This window comes from Microchirus variegatus (assembly GCF_963457635.1).
Source record: "Microchirus variegatus genome assembly, chromosome: 1".
NCBI classification, from domain to species: Eukaryota; Metazoa; Chordata; class Actinopteri; order Pleuronectiformes; family Soleidae; genus Microchirus; species Microchirus variegatus.
The window spans coordinates 46,013,567-46,030,251 of NC_139802.1; the positions used below are offsets into that span (position 1 = coordinate 46,013,567).

The 16,685-nt window shown below is 37.0% G+C and overlaps 1 protein-coding gene across 1 annotated transcript in view; it reads left to right on the forward strand.

Moving 5' to 3' along the window:
* Positions 1 to 3,865: 3,865 nt before the first annotated feature.
* Positions 3,866 to 16,685, forward strand: part of shroom3 (shroom family member 3) — a gene marked incomplete at both ends in the record, with an annotated part of 56,666 nt that continues 43,846 nt past the window's right edge. The window contains 2 exons of the mRNA XM_083910266.1: positions 3,866 to 4,012; positions 11,105 to 11,263. Coding sequence (XP_083766392.1) covers positions 3,866 to 4,012; positions 11,105 to 11,263 — 306 coding nt within the window. The remainder of the gene's footprint in view (positions 4,013 to 11,104; positions 11,264 to 16,685) is intronic.

The following is a 16,685-nucleotide window of genomic DNA, read 5'->3' on the forward strand; positions in this document are numbered from 1 at the left end:
TATATATATATACGCGACACGAACGATAATTATTAAACGTTAATATTTTTGTCTGACTTTAAGTGTTTCAGATTATTCCTTGAAACAACAGCGACCTCTAGTGTTATAAATGAGTTCAGGACACTGGGGGGCGCTGTTTGCTTCACACGCACATCACTGTTGGATTTAAAGGATTAAATGTGATTGGTTGGTGGTGGTGGTGGGCGGAGCTACAGACAAAAACACCAAACCAAAAAAAACAGAAATATTTTCTGAATCATAATCTGATGAATTTAATCTGTAATCTACCTTTTTTAAATTTAGTTCCTAACATTTTAATTCTATTTCAGAGAAATAGAATTTCCGAGCTGTTTAAATTAAATAAAAACATATTTAAATGAGCAGGTTCACTGGGATTATTCCAGTTCGTAATCCAACAGATAATCTGACATAATCTCTGAAGACTCTGACGTGCATTTTACTCTTTTTATCGTTGGGACTCTTTTTATTTAAAAATGTATTATTCAGTTGTTAGCAGAGCTGGAACGGACTCTGTTTTCATTGTGTTTGTTGTGGAGCAGCCAGTAGGTGGCGCTGTCTTTGTCGCTGAGCTGCTCTGTGATTGGTCACAATCTCCCCGTGACGTCACAGATTTGGTTAAAATGCAAAAAAAAAAAGAATTAACGTGAAGAATTTAGCTCTTAAAAAAACTCTCAGAGAGAACGTAATCTCACGTAATCTCACATAATCTCACATAATCTCATAATTTAATACATAAAATAAATCATTTACCTCCTAATTTATTCTATTTTAGCCATTTTGAAATGAAAACTCGTCAGTGACTTTGTTTACATTAACAGTGGTCAGATTAAGATAATCTGATTAAAGATAATAGTCAGATTAAGACGTGAAATTCAGATGATCCTGTTCTGAAAAAGCATATTAAAAACACATGGTTATGTTACGTATGTTAATCATACAGAGCATCTTAATCAGATTATAATCTGATTACAGTGGGGATTTTTCTGTTTTGTAAAAACATGAACGTAATCCTAGTTGAAGTCAAATTTAAGAATATATATAGAATATATATATGTAATCCAAAGTCAGATTATGAAAGGATCTCAGACTTTGTTTAAGAAACGTTTAAATGTTGTTTTATGAGTGTGAAGATTAATGTTTTATTGTCATTTTTCTATTTTTGAACTCCTCGTCATCATCAGCTGTAAAATATTTAAAGTTTATTGTTTTTTAAAACCTTTTATTTTTGTTATTTTCTTTAGTCTCTGCGTTGTTAAAGTGTTTAAAACGATTTTCTGTTAAAGTGTTGAAATATTAAGGTTTGTTTGAAGTTTAAATGAAGCAATAACCTTTATTTTATTTTTTTATGCTAAATATCTGTTTGTTTGTTTGTTTGTTTGTTTTGTGTAAATCCAGATGTTTATTTGTGTAAAGTTTGACTCGTGCCTTATCTCAACCACAGTCACTGGAAATCTGCTCTTTATATATTTATTACAGAGAATAAATATTAAAAATGCGTTTACACAGAAAACTGCAGTCATGTTTGAATAAAACGGCCTTAATAATAATAATAATACTATCATATTACACTGCATAATCTGAAATTTTTGTAAAAATCATAATTTTATATTTCAGGTCAAATTTGACTGTAATTTATTGAAATGTCAGTTTTCTTCAGTGTCCAGTACATGTGTAATTTTCCAGGCTTCCTATAGATGGCGCCCTGTGCTCACACACTTCAGCCTCTGACAACAGGTGAGTCACAGCAGGTTTTTATTGTTTTCACTGTTTAACAAACTTTAATTTATTTTCTGTTGACGGAAAATCAACTGGATCATAATGTTTTAAAAAACCTTCAAATTCAAGCACTTTCAAGGTCCATTTTCAAGGTTTTTCCAGGTTAAAAACCTGTGAAAATACACAAATACAAATATACTCCAAATATATTATTTAATCACATGAGAAAAGATATTATCCTGTAAAATAATAAAAAACTAACCCTTTAAGAGCAGAATAAAATAACACGGCCACTTTATTAGGTACACCTGTTGTCTGATTGAATATTAATCATCTTATTCTGATTTATTCTGTTTCTCCGTCTTGAAAACAAAGTTTCACCTTCATCAAACACCTGATGGTGTCACATGACACGCTTTTCATCCACAAACCAGACTCTGTCTCTTCCCCCGTGACCTCTGACCTCTGACCTCTGACCTCTGTTAGCTGATACACCTGACGACTCTTCAGTTCAACCACATTCCCCGACAACAACGCACCAAACACACCCTGGAATTCCCCTGCAACACACACACACACACACACACACACACACACACATACTGAATTAAACCACTCACTCTCCCACACCAAAGTCCATAGAGAAAACCAGTGATTTTAACATCACAGAGACACAGGAGTTCACAGGAGTTGTTGATCCACTGCTGCCTCCATCACTAACTTACAATGACTGATTTTAGTAAATTCTGCTTTTGAAAATCTTCATTCAGATTAACCTCAGTGATACAAAGTGACCACACGAGGCAGCAGAGGACCAGCAGCTCCTGTGTCCCTGTGAGATAAAATCACTGATTTTCTCTATGGGCTTTGGTGTGGGAGAGTGAGTGGTTTACAAACTTTTTCACTTAAAAACTAATTTGTCTATATATATATATATATGTATGTATGCATGTATATATGTATGTATGTATATATGTATGTATGTATATATGTATATATGTATGTATGTATATATGTATGTATGCATGTATATATGTATGTATGTATATATGTATGTATGTATGTATATATGTATGTATGTATGTATATATGTATGTATGTATATATATATGTATATATATGTATGTATGTATATATATATGTTTATATATGTATGCATGTATATATGTATGTATATATATATGTATGTATATATATGTATGTATGTTTATATGTGTACATATATATATATATATATATGTGTGTGTTTATATGTATATTTGTGTATATGTGTATATATAATATATATACACATATTTATGTATATATGTATATATATTTGTATATATGTATATATTTATATATACATATATATATATAACCAGGAAAAAATGATAGATTACAATTTTCTGTTGAGACAGAATAAACTACATTTATAAAACTTAATCAAAAAATAATAAAAAATAAACATAAATATGGACTAAAGATGATTAAAATCTTCAGTGTAAAATCACATATTGATCGATTATTCAGTCAAATCAATCAGATCAATCACAGCTGTGTCTTTAAGTCTTTACGTTGTTTTTATTTCGGTCACAAAGAGTTAAAAATAAACTTTGATTTTATTTCCTTTTCTTGTTTCCGACTTCATTTCCTAACCTTTTCTCTCGCTCTTCCTCCCCCCCCTCTCTCTCTCTCTGTCTCTGTCTCGCGCACTCTCTCTGTCTCGCGCACACTCTCTCTGTCTCGCGCTCTCTCAGTTTAGCATCACAATAGGTTAAACTGCGACTCGGTGCGCGAGCAGAAAGAGAGAGAGAGCCCAGGACCCTCTCTCTCTCTCTCTCTCTCTCTCTCTCTCTCTCTCTCTCTCTCTCTCTCTCTCTTTTTGAACTTCGTTACTTTGTTACTTTGTGTCTCAGGAGAATTCACCGCTTCATGAACGCACTTTGCAGGAAGCAGCTCGGTCTCTCTGCTCCTCCTCCTCCTCCTCCTCACCAGCTCCTCTCAATGAGCGGAGGACATGCTCCTCTCCACCTCCTCCTCCTCCACCTCCTCCACCTCCTCCTCCTGACGGAAACCCCGGTTTCTTCGCTCCGGTTCCCGCTGAGGAGCTGAGGTGGAGCCCGGAGAGAGCGCTGTCTGCCCGGGCATGGAGCGCGGCGGCGGCCGGGGAGGAGGAGGCGGAGGAGGAGGAGGAGAGGAGGTGCTGGTGGAGGCCCGGCTGCAGGGAGGAGCACCGTGGGGCTTCACCGTGCAGGGAGGACTGGAGCACGGAGAACCGCTGCTCATCTCTAAGGTAAGAGACAGAACTGTCAATCATGATGATGATGATGATAATATAAATAATTATTATTGTACTAATGTGTGTTTATATGCTAATGAGACACTGATTTAACTGTTTAATATTAACATTAAACAAGAATGAACGTTCTTATAGTTAAACAAACTGAGGAATGAGGAACTAAAATACTGTCATACACATGACAGGCCTCTATGTGGCGCTGTGACGTTTGTTGACGTTAGACAGACTTTAACAACAGGAAACTGAAGTTTGTAAACCACTCACTCTCCCACACCAAAGCCCATAGAGAAAACAAGTGATTTTAGCTCACAGGGACACAGGAGCTGCTGGTCCTCTGCTGCCTCGTGTGGTCACTTTGTGTCACAGAGGTCAATCTGAACGAAGGTTTTTAAAAGCCAAATTCACTCAAATCAGTCATTGTAACTTAGTGATGGAGGCAGCAGTGGATCAACAACTCCTGTGAACTCCTGTGTCTCTGTGATGTTAAAATCACTGGTTTACTCTATGGACTTTGGTGTGGAAGAGTGAGTGACTTTGGTGCAGGGAGATTGAGTGACTTTGGTGTGAGAGAGTGAGTGGTTTACAAACTTCAGTTTACACAAGGAAAAGTCTGTGTAACAGTGAAATAAAGACGTGAACGTGTTCTTAAAATATCGTAGACTTAAACTGACTTAGATTTAATTCGTTTAAAAAAATATTTTCCCTTGAAACTGAAGTTTGTAAACCACTCACTCTCCCACACCAAAGCCCATAGAGAAAATCAGTGAAATCACAGCACAGTATTTAACATTTAAACTTGTTGATCCACTGCTGCCTCCATCACTAAGTTCGAATGTCTTATTTTGAAAATTCGGCTTTCACAAACCTTCATTCAGATGTAACTCTGTGACACAAAGTGACCACACGAGGCAGCAGTAGACCAGCAGCTCCTGTGTCCATGTGAGCTAAAATCACTGATTTTCTCTATGGGCTTTGGTGTGGGAGAGTGAGTGGTTTACAAACTTCAGTTTCCTGTTGTTAAAGTCTGTCTAACAGTGAAATAAAGACGTGAACGTGTTCTTAAAGATGTCGTAGACTTCTTAAAGGTACAACGTGTAGTATTTACAGGTTTATATAACCCAAAATCCACTTTTTTATACATATTATGTGCTCCTGCATTGTCTAGTCGCTGTATAATAGTTTTTGTTTCATTTTCGTAGTGTTTCAAAAAGTCATGTAAAATAACACGGTCGCGGGCCGTGGTTGCATAGCAACTGTTAGCAGAGAGACGCCATGTTTCTACGGGAGCCTGTAAGGACAAACGCGAGAGAACAAATCAAGCGTCTCTTTACTTGTAGCTGAAGTCCCGCCTCCTCTCTCTCCGCTTCGTCTGCTACGGCCGCGGTAGCTCCGCCCTCTCCCTCACCTCACGAACCTCATCTGCTGACACGGAGAAAGACGACGAGGACGACATTTGACCGGCTGAGGACACCGTAGCGCTCAGGGAAGGGAGGGGGTGAGCAGAGGAGCAGTTCTTTGTTGTAAATTTCAACCTCTCCTCTAGATGGCACTATAAACTACTTACTTCGCCTTTAAGTGACTAAAATGTTTCCGGCTGCTTCTCAGTGTCAGTCGTTTCGGCCTCACCTCAAAATCCCTTTTAAACAAAATAGAACCAGTCAAATACAAACAGCTGTGGACGTGGGAAGTTGAGAGCAGAGAGAGGACACAGGGACGAGGACACAGAGAGAGGACACAGAGAGAGAGGACACAGAGAGAGGACACAGAGAGAGGACACAGAGAGAGGACACAGGGACGAGGACAGACACCTGGAGACAGTTCTGGGTCAAACATGGCCGACGACGTTACTGTACAAAATAAAAACACCAGCGTGTTCAAAAACACCCAGGAAAACACATAATTCACATTCTTGTCCTATTTTACAGCCGTTTGGCCTGTGTCCCAGAATCACACACACACACACACACACACACACACACACGCACACACACACACACACAGTGGCCCTGCTGATTTGCATTTTAATCAAATGAGGACGTGCTGCTTGTTAGGACACAGGGAGAATCATTAGTGGTCATTTTCCTTCTTGTTACAGAAACTTTTCACTTTAAAACCAGAGCTTTAAAAATGACAGAAATCACTTTCAAACCAAAATGGCCGCCTTCCTGTTGGGTTTCGTCAACATGTCGTCATCGACTTTTTTTTACCGTCCCAACCTAATCAACATGTTTACCGAGTTTCGTTTACATAGTCAAACCTGGTGATGACCTCATAGGTGGTCAGTTTTTGGCCCCTCCCACTTCGGCGACAAAATCGCGAAAAGATGGCCGTTCAACCCAAGATGGCGGCCTTCCTGTAGGACTCACAACAAAGTTGTCATTGACTTTTTGGACCGTCCTGACATGATTAACGTGTGCACCAATTTTCAATAATGTACGTGAAACTTTTTTTTAAATCACCAAAACAATCAATCAATTTTCTGTAAGCCCCTCCCACTTCCAATCTTCCACACATATTCACCGTTTTTGTTGGGCACGCTAATGATAACAACGACTTCACTAAGTTTGAAGACGATTGCCTGAAAACTCTCGGACAAGTTTGTTAAAATACCATTGATTCGAAATTGCCGAAATCGCCAAAAAATGGCATTTCAACCCAAGTTGGTGGCCTTCCTGTAGGACTCACAACAAAATCGTCATTGACTTTTTGGACCGTCCTGACATGATTAACACGTGTACCAAGTTTCATTCATGTACGTGAAACTTTTTTTTTTTTAAATCACCTAATCAAAACTTTTTTTGTCCGTATTCGTTAGAAAATTCAAATTTACCGACTTCCTGTTGAGTTGAGACCATGGTTACGGTCGACTTTTTTGTTTGTCTCGGTCGATAACATCTTCACACCAAGTTTGGGGAAATTCGATGGAACTCAATTTTCACCTTAGGGGGCGCTATAGAGCAACACACTGGTGATTCATCGATTTTTGTCGTTGTTACTGAAATGTCGTTCAAATCTTTTTTTTTGCAAATTGCAAACACGCAGATCGCATTTGTCATCGTACGTTCACTCGTGAAACGAGTTACAGGCGTTAAAGGAGGTCGTAGTCGGTCGTCATGTTTTAAGACGTTTAGTTCTGTAAATGTATGGAGCACTAAACCTGCCGTAATAATAAATAAATAAATAAATAGTGGAATAAATAAATAAATAAATACAGGGATAAATAAATGAAGGTGAACCGAAATGTAGAAATAAATGTAAAGCATTTATTTATTATTTTAATTAATTAATTAATTAATTAATTAATTATTCAGTTATTTATTTATCCCTCTATTTATTCCTCTGTTTATTTATCCATGCATTTATTTATCCATGCATTTATTTATGTATTCCTTTATTTATTTATTTATTCCTATATTTAATTAATTAAATAATTATTTATTTATTTATTTATTTATTTATTCCTATATTTAATTAATTAATTAATTCATTATTTATTTATTTATTTATTTATTTATTTATTTATTTATTTATTTATTTATTTATTTAATTATTTATTTATTTATTTATTTATTCCTATATTTAATTATTTATTCCTATATTTAATTATTTATTCCTATATTTATTTATTTATTTATTTATTCCACTATTTATTTATTTATTTATTATTATGGCAGGTTTTGTCTTCCATATAAACGTTCACCAGAACAAGAGGAAAAATCCCTGTTTCCACTCAGTTGTTTGCATTCAAATGTGAAACCTGAGCCTCAGAGAACGATGTTTGTGTTTTTAATGAATCGCATCAGTGTTTATTCGGCTCTGAGACACAGAAGCTGCTTCACGTTCATCAAAGTTCTGTTTTTAAAAACTCGACTCACGCGGAAAAACAAAGTCTCTTTAAAAACGTTTCTTTGACGTTTTTAAAGGTGAAAGAAGAAGAAGAAGAATCTGCAGGATGTTTTCACTCTTTAGTCTTTATTGATTTGTTGTTTCAGTCACGGTACGAAGCGACTGTTTGGTTGGAGGAGATTTACATGTGCAGGATAATCAACTTCAGCTGGAATACCAGAGACACACACACACACACACACACACACACAGGGATCCAGACGACCTTATTTGGGTAAAGTTATTCCTGAAAAAGTCAAACTTCTCAGGCATGTGATGACTCCACAGCTGATGATTAATGCTCTTTATATTTATAACAGTTTCATTTCTTTCACTTCAGCTTCAGTTAAAGTGGGAATGAACCTTTAAATCTGAGGCTTTTTTCACTCAGGTGTTAAAACAGTGAATGAGTTCATGTCATTTGTTGACCTTTGACCCGAGAACACACCATCACTAACGCCGGGTGAGATAATAAATACACCCAATATAAAGTACTAGCAGTAAATGTGAGTGCAGTCCCTTTTACAAACGCTACAAAATTACTGGAAAATTAGGAATTTGGGAACAACAAAAAAATTTATGGAAATTTTCATGAAAATCACATAAATTTATTTGCTTTTTTAAAAATAAAATGTAAAATAACTCACTAAGTTGCTAATAATTGCTGTCAATTGTTTCTAAGTAGAAACTCACTCCTCTGCTTCTTCTTCTTCTTAATTTACAGCCTTACTTCAGCTCTACTGCCACCTACTGGCATCGAGTAACTTTTGTTTGGTGGAAGCAACAAAAAGTTAAAGGCGCCATATGTAAGAATGTGGCCAAAAATGGTTACTACGCTCAAATTCAAAACACAGAGGTCTTTTAGGTTTCGTTTTCTCACGTAACTGGTTCAACCCGTGGTTGCTCGGCAGCTGAGACTCTACCGACTGCAATGACTGGTAGACGGCGGTAGGTGGCGCCACATGACGCCAAAACATGATTTGCAGTCTGTAAAATATTTTTTTTAATGCAAATATTTAGTCTGTACTGTTGTTGTTGGTGAGTTCAGTTTGTTATATGAACATTATTCCTGAGTCTCTTTGACATATAAGGAGGATTTTATGATTTATTACATAATGCACCTTTAAGAAGCGTCTCTAAAGGTCTTATGTTTGTTGTTGTTGTTGTTGTTGTTGTTTTGCCTCCTGCAGGCCACCGTACACTTTAATTTAATACAATTAGAGGATCTTATAGATGATTGTTAGCTGCTCTGTGGTTCAGGACAGACTCAGACGCTCCCTGTTACAAATATGTGAGCAGTCCCAGAGGGGCGGGGCTTAATATTTCATAACAACTTTGTTTAATCAGAAGGAATCTGTTCGATATAAAAGCAACACTTTGTCACATTTGGAGCCGCTTTTGTTTTTGTAAAACCAGCAGATTTTGACTTTAAACGTCTCCAAAACACAACTAAAAACAAAACTTTTGTTTGGTTTTTGGATGAGGTTGAGACATTTGTGTCACTTTGTAAATCACTCACTCTCCCACACCAAAGCCCATAGAGTAAACCAGTGATTTTAACATCACAGAGACACAGGAGTTCACAGGAGTTGTTGATCCACTGCTGCCTCCATCACTAACTTATAATGTCTGATTTTAGTGAATTCGGCTTTTAAAAACCTTTGTTCAGATTGACCTCAGTGACACAAAGTGACCACACGAGGCAGCAGAGGACCAGCAGCTCCTGTGTCCCTTTGAGCTAAAATCACTGGTTTTCTCTATGGGCTTTGGTGTGGGAGAGTGAGTGGTTTACAAACTTCAGTTTCCTGTTGTTAAAGTCTGTCTAACAGTGAAGATAAAGACGTGAAAGTGTTCTTATAAAATCTACGTAGATTTTATTAGCTAAGTGTTTAGCTAAGTGGCTAAAATCATGTGTTTTTTTGCTTTTATCTCCGCTGGGAGCCATTTTGTTTACACCAAGAGTGAACGTATGTATCTCAGGATGCTAAGTAGGCGATTTACATGCTAACATGCTAATATGGCATTAAAAAAATATAATGTTGAATGATAGTACACATTATTGGGCATGGATGCTAACATTAGCAGCTAGTACCAATGATGATGACACAGCAGCTCCTGTGTCCCTGTGATGCTAAAATCACTGGTTTTCTCTATGGGCTTTGGTGTGGGAGAGTGAGTGGTTTACAAACTTCAGTTTCCTGTTGTTTAAGTCTGTCTAACACTTAAGATAAAGACGTGAACGTGTTCTTAAGACGTCATCGACTTAAACTGACATAGATTTTATTAGCTAAGTGTTAAGCTAAGTGGCTAAAATCATGTGTTTTTTTGCTTGTATCTCTGCTGGCAGCCATTTTATATTCACTGATAGTGAACGTGTCTCACATGCTAATATGGCATTAAAAAATATAATGCTCAATGATGGACATGGACATGTATGCTAACATTAGCAGCTAGTAGCAATGCTGACACAGCAGCTCCTGTGTCCCTGTGATGCTAAAATCACTGATTTTTTCTATGGGCTTTGGTGTGTGAGAGTGAGTGGTTTACAAACTTCAGATAAAGTCGTGAGCGTGTTCTTAAAGATGTCGTAATCTTAATCTGACGTAGATTCTAGTTTATATGAGATTATCTTCCAGGGATTTCGGAGTTTTCTTGTTTAGATTTGGACGCTAACGCGTCCGTGAGAGACGGAAAACAAACAAGCGTCCACTGCAGAGACACACACACACACCACACACACACACACACACACACACACACACACACACAGGACTGTTGAGAGACATCAGTGGCAGCAGTGATAAAGAAATGGGGTCATGTGCCGAGATACAGTACAGTGTGTGTGTGTGTGTGTGTGTTTGTTATGATTCTTCACCATCAAACCCCCCCCCCAACTCTTCACTTAGCTCCGCCCCTTTTTCCTATGCCTTGTGTGTGCTGTAAAGCGTTGTGTGTGTCACCTTTAAACGTGTCCAACAAACAACAGTCACTGGAATTCATCATTGGACTGGACACTTCCTGCACGCACACACACACACGCACACACACACACACACACACACACACACACACACACACACACACACCCTCCACAACAATAGAAACAGTGATAACAGTTATCACAGTTATTGTTGACTCATCAGGTTTACACATCTGTCTGACCGTGTGTGTGTGTGTGCGTGTGTGCGTGGGTGCGTGCAGGTGGAGGAAGGCGGTAAGGCGGACGCCGCGGAGCGCCCTCTGCTGGCGGGAGACGAGATCATCGCGATCAACGACGTGGAAGTGAGCGGATTCAGGCAGGAGGCGATCGCTCTGGTGAAAGGGTCGCACAAGACGCTAACGCTCACTGTGCGCAGGTACGTATGTGTGCGTGTGTGTGTGTGTGTGTGAGAGTGTGTGTGTGTGAGTGAGTGTGTGTGAAAAATCACTTTCTCACACACACACACACACAGCTGTAAAATCAGTATCAGGAAGTGTAAAGTTCAGAGAAAGTGACCTGAAGTAGAAATGACCCAGTTTACTGTGTGTGTGTGTGTGTGTTAGCTAGTCATTAACTGGTTATGGTTAAGGTTAGTTTAAGTCAATAGTTAGTTATGGTTAGCGTTAGCCATTAACTAGTTCAGGCTAGTATTAGACATTATCTGGTTGTGGTTAAAGTTTGGGGTTAGTCATTAATTAGAGTTAGACGTTAACTAGTTATGATTAAGGTTAGTGTTAACCATTACCTGGTTATGATTAAGGTTAGTGTTAGTCATAGTTTAAGGTTTAAGTTAGAGTTTTGAGTCATTACCCAGGGAACGACTCTTAACTGTTGGTAAACTTGAGTCGAGTTGCCGACTTGTTTGTGTTTACTTGGTAACTTGTTCCAATCGAGCGTTTAGCTAGCGTTTGTTTACGTTTTTCACGAGGTTTAGTGAATGCATCTCGTAGTCGCTGCTCTGAACACGCTGTGCGTCGCTCGCTCGCTCACGTTCGTGTTTGTTTTTGTTTAGTTTTCTTTGAGTAAATGGTTTGTATTTACGTTCAAAGCTGCTTTACCATTCGCACCCATTCACTCACTCTTCCATACAGCACGACTATGTGTAGCATTTTTGATAAACATCCATATTGAATGGTTAAATGGTTTTTTTATATATATATACACATGTACAGTATATATACATATATATATATATATATATCCTGTTACTCCTTCACTGCCTCACTCGGATCAAGCTAACGGCTAAGCTAAACACTGAGTCAGCACATTTTTTTCTATCCTCCGTTTTCGTTTACAAAAACAACAAAACATCAACGTCATTCTCGTCCCTTTTTGGTCACAAAGGCTCTCAGAGTGGACCCGGCCTCACAGTGCCCCCTTCTGGAGCGTGCAGTCATTACAGCAGACAGTCTGAAGCACTTCCAGGCTGTATGTGTGAACTGGAATGTTGTTGTTGTTGTTTTTATTTATTTAATGTAAGGTTTGAGTTCAAACTCGCCCTCTGTATTTGAACAATTAAGTATGAATTTGGTGTAGAAAGTGGGAGGAGCCGTGTCAGGGGGCGTGTCCCTGGGTAGGGGAGGGGGCGTGTCTTGTCACTGAGCATCTCTGTCAGGTTTCATGTTGATGTTTTGTCAGATACAAACACAGGTATGTGGTTAAGGTGTGACTGTGAACACACACACACACACACACACACACTGGTGGTGAAGGCGTGGTAAAGAAGGACGTGTGACAATTACAGTGTGTGTGTGTGTGTGTGTGTGTGTGTGTGTGTGTGTGCGCGTGCGCGTGTGTGTGTGTGTGTTCTGGTGTCTATAGGGACAAAGTGAGGACATTTTAGGACAGTGAGGACATTCGTTGACATTTTTTAATTTTGTGACAATGCATTTACTAATTAATTAATTAATTAGTTAAATAAATAAAAAATTAATTCATTAATTAAATAAATAAATAATTAATTAATTGTTACAAGAGGATTTAAAGAACTACAGTAAAACATTTAAGTGACTTTTTAAGATATAATTTTGCTGATTCCTTCCTAATTTATTATATTTAATGTATTTGACACATGTATTGAATATAATGTGTGTGCGTGTGTGTGTGTGTGTGTGTGTGTGTGTGTGTGTGTGTGTGTGTGTGTGTCGACACCTTACACACCTGTCAGACACCGGCTCGCTCGCTCACCACACCTGTTCACCTCCTCTCTCTCTCTCTCTCTCTCTCCTCAGACACACACAGACACATACACAGAACAGACACACACACACACACAGAACACACACACACACACAGAACAGACACACACACAGACACACAATGGCATTATTTTGTTCTAAACAAGCTGAAAACAACCCAGAGTGTTTTCTGTGGAGCTGCACATCAGAGCTGTAAGTGTGTGTGTGTGTGTGTGTGTGTGTGTGTGTGTGTGTGTGTGTGTGTGTGTGTCTGTGTGTCTGTGTGTCTGTGTGTTTCAACCACAAATACCAATATCATTGATCTAAAGTTACCTTTTGTCACATTTATAGTTCACTGTCATAGTTTCTGTGTAGATCTGGTTACATTTGTATCATCAGTGATGTTGTGACTGTTTTCTTTGCTTTGTTGTCAAAATGATTTCTGTGTTTTCTGGAGCAAAGAAATTGAAAAAGCTGATAAATTTAAATGATTTAAACAAACAAACAGTCAAACCGATGACGCTCTGTTTGACAAGAGCTAACGATTAATTCAGTAATCACTTAAGTTTAAAAGCTTCTAAAGTCACTGGGCGACATTTCATCAGTCGACAATAAACAAACAGAGCGAACAATTCAGGGTGAAGAGGTGAAAAAACCTGACATGACCTGAGTCTGACTGAAGAAGAACATTGTTATTACTGTAATATATTAGTTTACCATAAGAAAATCACATTATTTAAATGAGTAGTTAAACGTTAACATTAAATATTGCCCTCGTGTGCAGACGTCACTGTGTCGTCAGCGTAAACACTGACTTTGTTTGAACTCACACACATTTTTGCGGGTTTTAATTTAGACTTTTCTAATCCTAAAGTCTAGATTAGTCCAGGATCATTGTTTTTTTGAGATGTGTGTGTGTGTGTGTGTTTGTGTGTGTGTGTGTGTGTGTGTGTGTGTGTGTGTGTGTGTGTGTGTGTGTGTGTGTGTGTGTGTGTGTGTCCGCCTGGCAGCTGCTGTGTAAGTGTTCAGTCGTCTAATTCTCAGTGAGCATCAGTTCACTGGTGTTTTGTTTCTGCTGAGTCACATGACACTTTAGCAAAGAAACATCATCATCATCAAACTGTGGCTCTTATGTGATCGGACTCATTATATATGAAAGTAACAGCAATTAAATTAAATTAAATTAAATTAAATTAAATTAAATTAGATTAGATTAGATTAGATTAAATTAAATTAAATTAAATTGAATGATATTAAATTAAATGATAGTAAATTAAATTAAATTATATTAAATGATATTAAATTAAATTAAATTTAACTAAATTAAATGATATTAAATTAAATTAAATCAAATTAAATGATATTAAATTAAATTAAATTAAATTGTATTAAATTAAATTAGACTTAATTGATCCCGAATTGGGGAAAATCCAATGTTACGTTAAGAAATCAAAAAGGATATAAAATTAGACAATTTAACGTATGTAAATACAAAAGGTCAATGTCCTAACACCACATGTTCTTTACACTTTAATTAAAATGTTGATTAAACAAATATTTACTCATATACAAAAAAATGCACCTTCTATAACAGAAGATACAGTATGGAAGTATATGTGTGATATAATATGTAAGATATTTACACTAATACAAAAATACACATTTTATTCTGGAAGTAAAATAAATGAGTATTTTGTACTTTGTTACATAATCACAACACTGACTATCAGTTTTTTAAAAAGAACATTTGTCTTTGTTTCCCTGTGGCTAAACGCTGATGTGATGATGTCTGTTACCATGGTTACTGTCGCTGTTATAATAGTTATATAAAAGTTATAATCATGATATAAAAGCTTCAGTCATTTAATAAATTAATCACGTGTTTTCTCTCTCTAAAGCTCTGACTTAATGACAACAGTCTTCATATCGTTTAGTTTCAGGTTTGTTTTTAAAGAACAAAGTTAAACTGAAACTGCGTCTGATCTCAGTGACAAAGAGTCAGGAATGTGAAGACTTTTGATGTTTGTGTCGCGGTCGTCGTCCTCTTCACCCCCGCGCCTCCCTTTGTCTTCGTCCATTCATCTCCAGAGTTTCTCTGCTCTTTTGTCGTCGGGCTGACGTAATCCAGCCTGACCCACGTTTGAGTTTCTCTGCTCGGAAAGAGAAAAAAGAAAAGAGAAAAAGGAAAGAAGTCGTTACAGAGACGGAACCACCGCCACAACGCTGCTGCCGTGGCAACCGCCGCTCACAGTGTGTACGTACGTGTACATGTACGTGTGCGCTTGTGATTACAACGTTGTTTCGTTCACACGCCGACTGTGTGACGTAAACACACTCGACTGAAGAGTTTCCCTTTTTTTGAAAAACATTTTTTTTCCATATTTTATGGAAACTCGAGATCTCGGCTTTCCAAGAAAAATACGAAAAAACATTTTTTTGATTTTTTTTTAAATAATTTTTTGGACACTCGAGATCTCGGCTTTCCAAGAAAAATATGAAAAAAAAAATTGAATTTTTTTTAAATAATTTTTTGGACACTCGAGATCTCGGCTTTCCAAGAAAAATATGGAAAAAATTTTTTTGATTTTTTTTTAAATAATATTTGGACACTCGAGATCTCGGCTTTCCAAGAAAATTAGAAAAAAAAAAATTTGAATTTTTTTTTTATAATTTTTTGGACACTTGAGATCTCGGCTTTCCAAGAAAAATATGAAAAAAAAAAATTGAATTTTTTTTTAATAATTTTTTGGACACTCGAGATCTCGGCTTTCCAAGAAAAATATGGAAAAAAAATTTTTTTGAAAATGTTTTTAAATTATTTTTTGGACAGTCGAGATCTCGAGTTTCCAGAATATATGGGGAAAAGAAATCGAATTTTTTATTTTTTTTTCACACGTCACACGTTGGTCACAGCTGCACGTAACACGGGTGCATTCAAGGTGTTTTTCGAGCATAGGAATTTACATCTAACCCCCTCAGACCACCCTGTATTTTGCACAGTGGCTGAAAATCAGTTCATTTAAACAAACACATACCCATGTATTCATATAATACATTTATTAGCAATGTTACAAAGTCTAATTCAACCAAGTTAAAGGTGCATTACGTAATAAATGATCAAATCCTCCTAATATGTCACAGAGACTCAGGAATAATGTTCATATAACAAACTGAACTCACCAACAACAACAGTACAGACAAAATATTTGCATTAAAAAAAATATTTTGCAGACTGTAAATCATGTTTATGTTTTAAAATCATGTTTTGGCGTCATGTGGCGCCACCTACAGCCGTCAACCAATCATTGCAGTCAGTAGAGTCTCAGCTGCTGAGCAACCACAGGTTGCCAGTTACGTCAGAAACAAAACCTTAAAAGACCTCTGTATTTTGAATTTGAATGTAGTAACTGTTTTTGGCCACATTCTGACATATGGCACCTTTAAATACAAATAGCTTAAAAATAAACTAACAAAAAGGTTTAAGACAAATAAAATTGAGTGAATATTAATGAAAACAAGCTAAAAAAACAATAAGAATCAAGAACAATAAGAATAAATGTGTGCAAATCAGATGTTACCAAAGGGGGCGGAGCCATATTAAAATATAATATATATATATTTTTTA